Source organism: Stegastes partitus, unplaced genomic scaffold, assembly GCF_000690725.1.
Source record: "Stegastes partitus isolate 25-593 unplaced genomic scaffold, Stegastes_partitus-1.0.2 Scaffold599, whole genome shotgun sequence".
NCBI classification, from domain to species: domain Eukaryota; kingdom Metazoa; phylum Chordata; class Actinopteri; family Pomacentridae; genus Stegastes; species Stegastes partitus.
Genome location: NW_007578330.1, coordinates 293157 through 307730, shown reverse-complemented (window position 1 = coordinate 307730; position 14574 = coordinate 293157). Strand labels below are relative to the sequence as shown.

At 42.5% G+C, this 14574-nt stretch overlaps 1 protein-coding gene across 2 annotated transcripts in view; it reads left to right on the top strand.

Moving 5' to 3' along the window:
- Positions 1–14574, top strand: part of bltp3b (bridge-like lipid transfer protein family member 3B) — a 37793-nt gene that overhangs the window by 9823 nt on the left and 13396 nt on the right. For both annotated transcript variants that reach the window (XM_008289216.1, XM_008289215.1), the window contains exons 2-14: positions 3317–3479; positions 5202–5240; positions 6973–7064; positions 7582–7771; positions 7863–8003; positions 8624–8791; positions 9463–9643; positions 9827–9910; positions 11291–11452; positions 11871–11986; positions 12091–12232; positions 12733–12926; positions 13026–13775. In XM_008289216.1, coding sequence (XP_008287438.1) covers positions 3317–3479; positions 5202–5240; positions 6973–7064; positions 7582–7771; positions 7863–8003; positions 8624–8791; positions 9463–9643; positions 9827–9910; positions 11291–11452; positions 11871–11986; positions 12091–12232; positions 12733–12926; positions 13026–13775 — 2422 coding nt within the window. The remainder of the gene's footprint in view (positions 1–3316; positions 3480–5201; positions 5241–6972; positions 7065–7581; positions 7772–7862; positions 8004–8623; positions 8792–9462; positions 9644–9826; positions 9911–11290; positions 11453–11870; positions 11987–12090; positions 12233–12732; positions 12927–13025; positions 13776–14574) is intronic.

Here is a 14574-nt window from a genome sequence, read left to right as displayed (position 1 = left end):
AGCTCGGCCCCGCTGACTGAAATAATGGCTGTAGTCTGGTGAGGATAATGAAAGGGAAAGATGACGGTGTGTGAACTTAATACCTTCTACCTCTTGCTGTTGTACTCAGTGACGCCTTGGATCTGCCTGTGTAATTTAGTTTATTTAGCTGTGGTAGCCTTGATATTAGGCTGCTGATTAACAGCATTTTATTTGATTACATTATTGATTTATTTATGAAGATGGAAGGAGGAGAGAGGAAGCGAGTGGTGCCCCAAGAGAGGCTGAGACGCCAGATAAGGAGCGAGAGAGCGAGCGAAACTAGCTGGCTAGCTGGTTGACACTTGATCAGCAGCAGGAATGAATATTTCACTGGTCACAAGACTGACACTCCAGCAGCAGCAGCATCCATCTCTCGCAGACAAACCGACTGTGTTTACGTCTGCGAGTGTGTGTGTGTATGCTCATGTGAATGCATGTGCACATTATATTATTTGTGTTTTGTTAGTCAGAGGGTATGTTGTTTTGTCTTGTTCTGCGCTGCTGAGAGTCTGTTTATGCCTCTACTGCTGAATAATTTACAGGACGGTGAATTAGAGACGTATCTAATGCTGCCAGGAGAAGGTGTTGAGTGGATAGGAGCAGGAATTTGACAGACTGAATCATTTAAAACGTGGGCTGCCAAATCACAAAGCAATGTTCACCGGACAGAGTTTCTTTCATGCCGTAGCTGCTGCCAGACAGTGCACCTTGCTATGTCTCCTGGTAGCTTTCCGTCACTGAAGAGTCTGACCATCAGAACAAAAAACCTTTTGTCTGCCCGAGACTATCCAGTTACTGAGAGGCTCCATAATCATACATCACTATTTTATAATTGCTAACGATGCAAATTGTCATCTTCTGGCTTCGTATGTAGTCATACAGCAGCCTGCTTATGGTCTTCTTCTTGAACTTGTTGACCTTACATTGCTGTGTGTATGCACTTCTTATAAAAAGTGGGCTTCATTTTTAGGGTATTTTGGATTTTTCAAGGTTTTCTACGACCCTGCTGAGAGAATTTCGATTGTAGCACAACTTGTTAAGACTAATATTTAGCAAAGTCATCCTTTTGTTCCCCTGTGTCTTTATTTCGACAAGACTTTCAAAGTAAACAATGCAAGCAATTCTTTTCTTTTTATACTTATTGTGTGCTTATTTTTGGCGTGTGTCCTTTATTTTACCTGTTTATAGGAGCTGGGTGTTGAGCTTTACTGCTTTGTGACTGCTGACCACAAGCTGTTTTTTCCCCCTCAAATCAGGAACTACTAAACCTATTATGACTTATTATACGTTAGGTTCAAGTGCATCTGCCTGTGAGAAAGCAGCATTACCTACTGATGTGTTTATGAAGTTAGCTGCTTTTATTAAATAAAGGAAAAGGTACTGTTGGATAAATGGTTTATATTAAAAACAATGTAGAGCCAAACTGATATCCGATAGAGTACAATGTTTGCTTATCACTAATATATATGTGTACTGGTCCATATGTCAGCAAACAAGAAATGGTAAACATTCTTTTCAAAACTGTGAACTACCATGTTCAGTATGTACTGGAGTAATCAGGGGTGTCATGGTATATAGGTATTGAGCATAGCTGTGATATTTACAAAATAAAATATATCTCCTTGCACCTATATTTGCAAAAAAAAAAAAAAGAGAGAGATAAAAGACACAATTACCAAAGTTAAAATTACTTTGACTGACAGCAATAATATTTATATTTTTGCTTTTCTATAGATATCGTGATAACATCATTATCATGATTTTTTTGGGCCAAAAGAATCATGTACTGAAAATCTGACATCATGACAGCTCTCAATCTGAATTTAGTGATTCTCAATTTTTACGTTTTTTTTATTTTTATTTATTGTACATAGGTTTGAGAACATGCAGACATATTTCACATTATCACATTTTTTAACCATTAAACCCTTTCTAGCCCCTAAATATAAATGCCTGAGACTTTAAAAATACAATTTTGGTCAAGCTATAGTTTCTCTTATGTCTGTGCAGAAAATGATTCCCAGTCCTTGCTGTTCTTACATTAGCCACAGTTCCACACATTCCTGACGGTGTACATGTAGGTTATCAGAGCAGTGAAGTACAAAAACTCCAGTCTGTTGTCTAAAAGTTGTGGCATTGATAATCACACATTACTCAGAGGGTAACCTGTGTGTGGGGTTTGATCCGCCCCATTAACACATAGGCACTGTTGGTATGTGAGAGATCAGCTAAATGACAAAGTTAAACCGACCTATATTGTATATGTGTGTCTAAAAGCGACTTAGCCCTTGTTGTTTTTATAATTTTATATAAACTGCTAGCCACAGTGTAGCCTTTCTGTAGTGCTTTACCTATTGAATGTAATTGTTTCACTCCATTGCTGTAACTATAATGTAGACTAAGATCAGGAATGCATACGGTCAAGGCTGTGTGCCTCTCGGCAGACAGAGAATGTGAAATCAATACTATCCCCTGTTTTTAAGAGATTCCATTAGACTGGTCTGCAGAGACTCATCACTCAATAAGCCATCTAAGTATCTGGCCACTCTGCTAACTATTAACCAATAGTTAAACTGCAAAGAGGGGCTAAAAACACTTGGGTCATGGACATCATGTTTGCATGTTCGTGTCTCTTTACTTAAGCAAATAGACTAACCTGACAGAATCATTACAACAACACACCGAGGTTAGAAATATCAATATTGGCTTCTAGTTAAGGATGACTTTGGTACCTTTTCCTCTGCAGTGTGAGGCTCGAGTACATTTGCAGCATAAACTCTATCCTGAGCTACAACATATATTGTTAGGCCAAGGCCTGTTTGCTCTCTGTTTCTGCCTTTAAGTCGTCTATATGTGAGCTTAGGAGGCTTTTTCATTATTTAAACTCAACTCGCTATCCGATTGGGCAGTAACTGTGGAAACAAAGCAAATACAAGTACTCAGGAAACCTCAAGCAGGAGAGAAATAGTTATCGAAACTCTGTTGACCAATATGATTTGAACAGCAGTGTATAACCCTAAAGTAAGTGCACATTTCTGAGTGTGCTATTAAAAAGTGAGGGTTTGTTTTTAAATATGATTCACTCTCAAATGAATGGTTGGCTTGTAACAAAGCTGCTATTAGGAAACATATTGCCTTATATCTATTTTTAAAAACATGCATTTGAAGATGTGATGAGAGTGTGGTGGAATCCAACACACCAAAAGCCTGACTGTTGGTTTGTTTGGCTGGCCTGTCGGTCTGCCAACAGCCTATTTCTATAAATATCTCACAGCGTTTCTCCTGTGTGTCGCAGGTTTGCTAAGAACCTGTCGCCGGACAAGATCAACCTGAGCACGCTGAAGGGGGAGGGCCAGCTCACCAACCTGGAGCTGGATGAGGAGGTTCTCCAGAGCCTGCTGGACCTGCCCACCTGGCTCGCCATCAACCGCGTGGGCTGCAACAAGGCCGCCATCAGGGTGAGGGTCACTGTCTGTCACTGTACGGGAAATATTAAGCTGCAGCCAGCAGCCTGGATAAGCATACAGACTGGGCTCAAAAGCTGCTGTCTTTGTTTATTCCATACAAAAATTCAAGCGTAAAAACAACATATGGTTTAATGGAATGCTATGCGCTTCATAACCAGGCAGATTATCTTCCTTGAGTGTCTGCTGTTTTCAGTCTTGATGCTAAGCTAGCAATCTGCTGGGAGTAGCTTCACATTCACACAGATATGAGAGTGGTAAATGTTGAACATGTTAAAACCAGAGCAAAGATGTCAGATTTAGTTGATAAAATCATACTGAAAATTATATACAAAGCAGATTTTACATGGTTTTCTTTCAGGCCTTATGTAAAACCATAGAATACTGCTTAACTGCCCGCTGTATACATACAAACACTTTGTACAGGTGTGTGCAGGCAAACCTGTCAGTGACTATTTGCAGTGCACATGCTCTCTGTGCTGTAGCCCCGATCACCAGCCGAGTGTCACGTCCAAGCGCAGACTTTGACACACCCTGGAAACAGTGAATGGAGCCGTATATAATTTTTCTTCGTGACTGGACTTTCATTCCGATCAAGGTCCACTTTCCACCTCTGCTTTTCCTCCTCTGCCTCATTACTTTCTCTCTGTCCTTGGTGTGTTAACTCCTCAGCCCTTGACATAAATTCTCAACCTCTTCTTTATGCACCCACGTTGAGCTCTCTTTTCATTGGGTCAGTTCCAGCCTGAATACCTCTGTAAACACTGACTGTGTGTCCTTGTTTGCTGACTTTATCTTGATTATTCTACAAACTTTGCCAATGCAGCCTCTTGTGTTGACTTTACTTATGAGCTGCGTCAATGACAGTGTGTGTAACACTAAAGCAGTGTCGCACCTAAAATAATCACATTATTTACATTTAGGTGTTCTGAGTGATTTCTGAACAGAACTGGTGACACCTTTTTTGCTGCCTCGATACAACTTACAGTGTATTTAGCTGTTTTACTGGTTTAAAAAAAAAAAAGAGAACACAGATGTGTATCTCACTTCCTCACTTGTTAGACCTCTTTTCTGTATCTTCCTGTTACAGAAGTGATAAACGCAATACTCTCACCTCCTCGGTCTAACACACTCATTAAAGGAAATACAAATTACTACATCGATTGGCCTGGTTTTATAAAATCTATACGTACGTACATTGCTGTAAATATTTCTGCTTTAGTGACAGACAAGAGGTAGCACCCACCACGGGCAGTTCCTACCGTTTCTACGACCAGAGGCAAAGCAAATTAAATGGGTCGAATTCCATTAGAGCTGCAAATCCTGAACGTTTCTCACTTCTTGATTTATGACGTCTCAAAGAACACGGCGCTCTGTGGGAAAAAAAAAAACTGCAAATGAGCGTAAGCATTTAATCTCTTTTACTATGTAATTTGACATGAATAAAAAGGCTGCATGTTCAGGATTAATGGAGCTCTGGAGCTGAATGAATGAGCTGCCACTCAGTCTAGACTCATTGATTTCCTTCTCTTCCTTTCTACCTTTCCTGCCGTTTTGACTTTATTTAATTTTGGCCAGTTTAGTTGAATTTAATTCGATTTCTACATCCCATTCACTGGTAATCCAGTTTTTGGAGAGCCACAATGCTAAATGGTTGCTGTAAAGATCAGAATGCTGAGGATGTAAGCTAAGCTTCTGTTCTGTTTTCACTGGCAGATACCATGGACGAAGCTGAAGACTCACCCCATCTCTTTGGTAAGCTTCCATTCCACCGCTGTTTTTTTACACGATCAGAAACTCTCCTTCATAATTTACTTATAATCTATCAGATGACGCAAACCACTGAAGGTGTCGTCGTAAAACAACCTGTTTGCATACAGCTTCACAATCTATCCTGGCTGTTGTTAGTAACTGTGACCCAGGTAGAAACCACTCTCTGGCTGTTCATCATCAGAGGTACCAGCGAGTAGCAGCGCATCCCTCGGACCATGGAGGTGGGCTTGAAGCCACTTCTGATGTTAGAGAAGAGACTGATATTTCAGCTTGTTCAATCAGACCCACTTAGTTTCCTACATGAAGCCCACCTTTGAAGCACTTGTGGCTGTGATGCCTTCAAGTGTCTTCAGCTGCTTGTCCTGAGCTGACTTTATCTTCCTCACCGCCTCGTCGTGCCTTTTCTAGGACTGCAGGTTGGCTCAGACGGTGGCCATTTTCTGCACACACCTCACTGAGCTGGGCGCAGGTGTCAAGTTGACATACTGCCAGCCTGGTCCTTGTCCCCTGGTAGCTGGAATTCCCAGCTCACAGGCTGCTGGAAAACAGCAATAGCAGGAGGGACAGATGCTCCATCTCAAACACTTGTCTCCTCATTTATACTTTCAGCACCCTGTGTTATGTGGTATTTTTCGCACGCTGTCTTGATTAATCTATTACACAGGATGTGGCAACAAAGAATCTCAATGGAACACACAGCATTATGTATTGAATATTTAACCACGATTGTTATAGTATTGTGTTAGACAGTAGCACAGGAGTGCCTTGTTGAATGGACTATCAGCCTCCATTCTGTAGAACACAATAATATCTCAGTGTCAAAAGTAGCAGGGCTTTTGAACTACAATATTATGAAATGGTGTGAAAGTGGAGAGAGCATACGATAACATGGCGACTGCCTGAATGTGCTATGTACACAATAAAAGTCCTGTTGCGTCACGACTTTTATTAATTGGAGAATAGCAACAGCATAATGTGCAGAGTTTCAAGGATTTTTATCTTGTTACACAGGCTGCGGCTTGTGTGTACCGTGAACAATATGTAGGCAGCTTCCTGTCTCCATGCTCCGTCAACCTTTTTGTTGCTTATCTGGGTCACGGTAGCTGAGCATACGACAACACATTTCTTTTACGTTTACTTGGATCAGTTGACTGCAACTGCACATTATAGCCTTTTATAGTCAAAAGTCTTCTTCGCGTTAGTGCAACCTGATGACCTCGTGATTAAGAAATGCATTCATCTAATCATCTTTTAAGATTTTACACTTCTGATGGATTTGAGTTTGCTCGTTCTCTGAATGGATCTTCATGAGCTTCAAAATGCCGCCTTTACTTTGATTTACAATTGCCAACACAGCCTTTATAAACTCTCGGGCTGGAAAAGGTGCAGAGAAAACAAACTTTTGCAGAGTCTGACTAAAACTATTGAATACACTCGTCCCTCTGCTATGAATCTGCACGTCCAGTAGATTTGCTCAAGATTAAGGTCACACACAACCTTCGCAATTATTACAACCTGTTAGAGATCCCCAGGTAATAGTAGACTCATGTGTATATTGCCTTAGAATGAGAAAATCCCTAGAATAAATTGCCAAACTTAAGCAAACCTCTCAAAAAATGTGTCGACCTAATACAGAATTATAGAAGACTATAACTTCCTAATGGCGCTGCTTGTTGGTTGTGAAACTAAGCCCTTGACTTGCTTTTTCTTGCAGACTCTGGATAAAGTGGTGATGGAGATGAGCACCTGTGATGAGCCCCGTCCTCCCAATGGCCCGTCTCCCATAGCAACAGCATCAGGACAAAGGTGAGCTTTGGGCTGTTTTTTTTTTTTTTCACTCTTAGGACTGGACACAGAAAAAACACCTATCTTGTTTGTTTAGTTAATGCAAAACGTGAAGAGCAACAGCACCTGGTGTTATGGGGAGTTGTGCTAGACTATTTATCGACCAGGCACATGCACTGTTTGCAGCTTGGATGCTAAGCTAGTGTAATTCCCAAAATACTGAACCGAAGTACAGAGAGAGGTTTTATTTTACCAAAACACATTTAAATTTGGCTGCTTTTTTGCTTTAATTCCTCCACATGTGATCAATAAAGCTACTCTTAAAAAAGTATGAAGTAAAATATAAGGTTCATGTTTTACATCATCTGTGGGGCCTTCATTGTTCTCTCTTTTTTTGTAGTTGTATTTCTTTTAAAGAAGTGTTGATATTTCAACCTGGGCCACCATGTGCAGCACTCACCTGTTGCTCGTCACTTCTTATCACCTCATTTACCTTTGTCTCTTTACCCCCTCATCTTCCTGTTTTCCACATATACAGTGAGTATGGCTTTGCTGAGAAGGTGGTAGAGGGGATTTCCCTTTCCATCAACTCCATCGTCATCAGGATCAGTGCCAAGGCCTTCAACGCCTCCTTCGAGCTCTCTCAGCTGCAGGTCTACAGCGTCAACACCAGCTGGAGCATGAGTGACCTGCGATTCACTCGCATCCAGGATCCTCAGAGAGGAGAGGTCTGTATGGGCTTTCTTAAAGAAACAGAGGCTTTTGTTTACTGTTTTTCACGCAATATTCGAATTGGTTACCCTCTTCTGTTTGATCCAGATCCTCACATTTAAAGAGATCAGCTGGCAGATGATTCGTATTGAGGCTGACGCTATCCAAAGCGCAGAGCACGAGATGTTGAGCGCCCCCATCCGCCTCATCACTAACCAGTCCAAGATCAGAGTCACTCTCAAGAGACGGGTGAGACACACACACACACACACACACACACACACACACACACACACACACACACACACACACACACACACCACTAAATAGAATCTGACATTCACTTTATGAAATTTGATGGACCCGACTTGAAACACAGACTGCTCTAAGCAACATCCTCTCGTCTGCTGTGAACAATGATCCCTCTGTGTGGCCTCACAGGCTGCAGGGCCAGGAGCACTGCTTCATCAAACAGCCAGTGTTTATTTCAATAAAAATGACAACCAAAGTGTTGGAGATTTAATATAATCTGTAAGTGGTAATGTAATTTCCCCCTTTACTTAATGAAGTTTTTTTATTGGAGGAAACTGATTTTCTCCCAAATGTTGTCTCTGCAGTTTTACGTATTGTAACAAAAATAGTATACTGTGTGTAAAATGACTTTAAAAAACTTTGAGTGTGTGCTTCCAGTGTTGGATCGTAGAGCTTAGTGCAGTCCCAGTGAGTTCAGTTTGTACCTACCGGTTCTGAACAAAGACCTCCAACAATAAGAAAATATCACTTCAAGTGTCGTGTTACGTTACTGGAAGGTGTCAGGCAACCTCCACCTGCATATTGCATGTTTATAACAAGGCCTCTATCTGGTACAGATTAAGGACTGTAACGTGGTGGCCTCCAAACTGATCCTGGTCTTGGACGACCTGCTGTGGGTGCTGACCGACTCCCAGCTCAAAGCTATGGTGCAGTATGCAAAGTCCCTCAGCGAGGCTATGGAGAAGTCTGCACAGCAGAGGAAGAGCATGGCCACAGAAGATCAGGTGCAGAGATACACTCATTTCATCCACATGTAGAAGACTAATTACATTTTCTCAGCTTCTTTCACACCCTGGAAAAATGTTAATGTTTTTCTTTCTCCTTTTCCCATTTTTAACATTTCCCCATCCTCCTCCCTGTTCATGCCCTAATTCCACCCTCTGTGCATGAGCTATGGTCTGACAGTTTGTCCTTGTGTTCATGAAAGTCATGTCTGCCCTCCTCTGCATCGCTCCCCTGATGCCATATGGTGTCTGTCTGCCTACACCATCTCTGTCTCTCATTGCTGTCGTCACCATCTTTCAGTCTGTGCCCTATTTCCTTGTCATTCAAACACACACAAAATGTACAGACATTCATCGCCCACACAAGTTCACACCTTTCCATGTCCCAGCAGACTTCCTGCACAGTAATCATTCAGTTTTCTGTAATTTGGTCCGACATGCCATCTGGTGGAAGAATCGAGTACTGCATAGCTCAGCTGTTCTTGAACCAGATAGCGTTTCTGACAGGCTGTTGTTTCTCAAGGCCAATAAATAGAAGAGAAAACAAAACAGAAACCTCTTCAGCAACAATAATGCAGAGGCTGAACATAGCAACAAAGCCTGGAAAACATGAATCCTTCCATCAACCAAACCAATACATCAGGGCTAAAAACGTCATCTGTGTGCACCAGGTGTCGTCAGCGCCCCCCTCGGCCCAGCAGGTGCGCACCCAACAGGCGTCCACAGCCGCTGACCAGAGCGCAACCATGGCCAAGCTGTTCAGCGCCTATGATGTGTGTGAGACGTCCCACCATCTTCAGATCACACACCTTGACCTGCACATCTGTGACGACATTCACGCGAAGGACAAAGGTAACGAATACAAACTTAATCATACTTTACATTGCAGTGTACGTATTCTTTATTGTGCAGAAACACAACGTGACTCTTAGATCTTATACAGGCCTACTTAAATCTTGCATTTTATTTGTCAAGCCACAGGGATAGGTACACAAAGATGATTTTGTTGACTTTGTTTTTCTTCCTGCTGTGCAGTTGTCAATAAGCGGATAACAGGTGGAGCCATGCAGCTGTCCTTTAGCTCCATCACTCTGGACTACTACCCTTTCCACAGAGCAGGTATGAATCGTGCAACTAGAATCAACGTTGTTACCTTCTTAGTGTAATTGTCCAACATCTCCCAAAAAGATGTACTATCATGCGACATTATTGAGTTAGCAGGTATGTTGAGCCTATAGCTTCAAGAGTTTTCAGTGTCATGATGGTAGCTTTCTTTTAACCTGCAAGATCACCATGGTAACTGATTCTGCACAGCTAAATGGCTCCTCTGGCGCAAAAAACAACAACAAAACTCTAAAAAACTAATTGGATTTTTGGTTTTAATTTGGGTTTTTTGAGGCGGTTCTTTTTCCCCGTTTTTTTTTTTGACCGGTTTTTTTTTGGGGGCTCCGGGTTTTCGTTTGTGGGAGGTTTTTTTTTTTGCAACCTGTTGAGCTGAATGTCAGTAATGCCACAAAGCTGTGCAGTTGCTGTAGGTAAACCTTAGGCATTGTGTAGACAGAGGAACCTGCATGCATGCAGTTGGTAATGCAGAAAAAGTTTAAATATGTATTTATATGTGGCCCAGATTTGAAAATTAATTAGTCTCATAACATCTATTTCCAAATCATGTAGCTGGCAACTGTTTGCAATTTAAAGGAATAGATTGCTGTTTTGGAAAATATGCTTATTCAGTTTGCTAATTCAGTTGAATTAATTTCATCATAAAGGGTTTTGTGAAAGTTTTAAGAAACAATATCGTCAAAGCATCAAAATACAATTTGTCTTAAATGCATGAACACACAGCAAGATGAAAACGGCATTCAGAAGCCCATGTGAATGAGAGAAAAAAGCGTCAATGTTACCTCTCAGAACTATCACGCCTGATGAGGTTTAGGAATGAGATTCAGGTTACTGTACAACACTTTCACAACATGTTTGTTCTTCTCCATTTCCTGGGTTACCAGGGTGACGAAACACGTGTAGGACATCGCAAACCAGCAGGAAAGACATTTCCCTCATCCCCTATACGAACATGTTTTTTTAGAGAAAGGGCTGCCATGTTCGATTTCTGTTTTTTTTTTCTTCTGATTTTTGGTCTTTTTTGAGATGACCTATGTTGAACTTGCTTTGTAGTACATTATTCTGATGTTGTCTGTTCTTTCTCCCTGTGCTGTTTCTGTTGGTGTCTCTCCTCTGATCATTAGGATTTACTAAAACAATGCAAACTGTAGTCACCAAAATGGAACACAAAGGCATTTAGAATAAGTTTTAATTGCAGGTATTGCAAGTATTGCGATGAAAATATATATAAGTATAAACTAAAAACAGAGATAAACAAAATGAAACACAAGTACAAAGACTTGGTGCACACTGACAACAGCAGAACCATATTTAGTTAACATGAAAATGGATGAACAACTGCTTGTACTCATTTTTAGTCCTTGCCAATCTCCTCAGGTGACAGTTGTGCCCACTGGATGCACTACAGCGAAGCCACTAAAACCAGAGAGGGCTGGGCGAGGAACCTGCTGGATGAGTTCAAGTCCAACGTGGAGATGTTAAAGGGTGCAGTTCGAGACCAGCAAGCCCCGGCTCCTGCACACAGTTCCCCACAGCATGGTAAACAACGGTTCACTGAAACATACTGCTACTCAACTTGTTCTGGGTGTGCATTTTTGTTGCTGGAACCCACAGCACATCATCCCTGTGGGTTTTCTGTCCTCCAGTGACCCTTAGGGACGATGTGTATGGGCCTCTAGGAAGTCAGGAGAGAGCAGGAGGAGAAGGAGTAGGGCTTAGTGAGGCAGATGGAGGACTCCTAGAGTGGAGCCCACACACTCAGCCTCCGGCCCAGTGCTGCTGGTGCCTAGAGCCAGGTACCACGGTGTGTGTGCGCACAGCTGGGTGCGGTGATGCACACCTTTTGCTAGGAACAGTGGTTTCTTATTGAAGAACTGAGTGGCTGCACTGTTTGTCTCCCTCTATGTCGCCATTTCTATCTTTCTGCTCCCTTATACATCTCCATCTTTGTCTCCAGGTAAGATAAGCACCTCGTCCAGCTCTGCCTTCAGTCCTCCTCCCCCTTCAACCCACAAGACCCAGCTCATGTCCAGCTCGGTTGTTCTCAGGATGGCGGACTTCAGCATCTACCAGGTCGCTACAACAAATCCTCACTTGCTCACAAACTCTCGTATACCGAATCACCCTTCTCTCTACTAACTTTGGGTTTTTCTGTTTTCATTTTAAATGTCTTTCAGGTTTCAACAGCAGACCAGCGTCGCTCCAGCCCCAAGGCCATGATCTCCTGCAATAAGAAGTCCTTGTACCTCCCCCCGGAGATGCCCGCCATCCATGTCGAGTTCACAGAATACTACTTTCCTGATGGAAAAGACTATCCAAGTAAGATTTCCTTGCCTTACGTCTCATTTTAGAAACATTAATCCTTATTAGTAGGTCAGAAGCTGTGCAAATAACATTTTTTGTACACTAGGCGCACTGTTTTGGCAGAGATTCTCTGTCTCGCACGTCCCTTTTGGATCTATGCAGCCCCATTCATTCAGTTGTGGGGGAAGTCATTGACTGCTGTGCGGCTGAGAGACCATTGATTTTTCTGAATTACGCCCAGTGCTCTGAATGAGGGATCACCCAATTAAATCATTTATGGATTTCTTACACATTCAGTCCATTAGAAAACATTAGAAGAGCAGTTAAAGGTTTTTCATTTCTAGCTGATGAATGTGCGACTAAGACAAGATTATTTTGCCAATTAAAACATGTGTACACATTGCCATACAGTACTTTTCTTCTCTGTTGTCTCATTCATTTATTTCTCCATTTTTTCTAAACATTATGTAACATGATACTGCTTCCACCTTTTCCCTTTCCTCCTGCTTCTGCAGTCCCGTGCCCCAACCTGTATGCCCAGCTCAATGCCCTGCAGCTGGTTCTAGATCCTCGCAGCCTGGTGTGGCTCAACCTCTTTGCCCTCGACCTCAGGCAGAGTCTGGAGCAATTCATGGAGATTTATAAGCTTAACGACTCGCAGAAACCCGATGAACATGTCGACGTCAAGGTTGACGGCCTCATGCTCAAGGTAAGGAGGACTGATACATGACCTGTTTATTTCAGTTTTGTAGCATGTAGTGTATTTTCTGTTATTTATGTCTGTTTCTTGGTTTTTACTCTCCAATAGCTGGTGATTCCCACTGACCGGGACGCCTCCTGCCCCCCCGACCTGCCTCGCTCCATCTCAGTACAGACTTCAGAAATGGTGGCCACCAACACCCGGCATCCTGCCAACTGCACCCGCTCTCACCTTGAGGCTCTGCTGCAGGCCTTCGAAGAGGAGCCCTTCTTCTCTTCATCTTTCTCCTCATTCCCTCGCTCCTCCTCCTCCTTACCCATCCTCCATCCTGTCTTCCAGCGACACGCCCACGAACAAGACACCAGGCTGCACGACATCTACCGGGGCCTGGTGCAGCCGACGATGGGCACAGACTCTCTCAAAATGCCGGCCGCCACTGACTTTTGGGCGCTGCACTTTGCCCAGTTTTGGGTGGACTATGAAGGTACCCGTGGAGGTAAAGGGCGGCCGCAGCCCTTTGTCGACTCCTTCCCTCTCACTGTGTGGGCCTGTCAGCCATCGAAGCTTGTCCAGCATCAGGAGAAGCTGAGAAACGCTGCGGGATCAGGACTGTCCAGGAGCACGTCGGGGGAGGCCGTCGCACGTTTGCAGAGGAAACGATTGTTAAAGGAGTACTACAGCTCTGACGGTGCACAGACATCATCTCAGAGCGGTGACTCACCACTGCCACCCAGTAACGGACTCCATAAACCCCACTCGCTGGACAGCCTGCCCTCTTCATCCTCTTCTTTGTCATCATCACAGAAAGATCCAGATGTACATGTGTTGGTGCATGTGCAGAAGCCTTTAAGCGCTCAGGTATTTTTATTGTTAGTCTGTTGTTTTTCATAACCACACAGCTTGTTGTCCAGAGAAGCTTGGGTGCATTACTCTATAAATCACGTATGAATTCTGAGTTATATGACACCACACTGCTTATGGCCAAAAAAAGGTTTCACACACAACTCCCTGTAAAATCACAACTTGTCATTTTTAGTTTATACGTGTGTGGATTACAAATGACATGTAACTTGATCAGTTGTTAACTTTAGAGGAGCTGGCGGGCACTGTTCTCTTTCTTTGCATTTGCATTTAGGTTAGCTGTTTACCCCAGTTTCTAGTTGTAATGCTACGCTAAACTTTCTCCTGGCTCCAGCTACATATTTAACTGACAAATATGAGAAGTGTAATAATGAGACATCAGCGTATCTCTGAAAAAATTCTTTATTGAAAGTATTTTTGGAATTATTTATACCATCACTGAGTGAATGGTGCAATTCATTACAAGGTCACACATGGCGATTTGCCCAGAATATCAGTGCTTACTGTCACCTGTATTGCAGAAATGATTAGATGATGAAGCGACTGCTTGATAGTCAGGATTTATAAATCCACAAAAAACCCGACACTATTCTTCCATCTTCCAAAGTATTATCATTTGCAGATTTTTCTTTATTTTATGTTGTTTATTGAATGTCTTTAATTTTAATTTCAATCATAGAAAGGGAAAAAAATGAATACCTTGCTGATAATGAAGGTAATCCTCAGTTTTTCTGTTGTTCCACATGGAAGTTGGTTTAAAGCTTTACAAAGTCAAACACCAAAGCAGAACCATTCA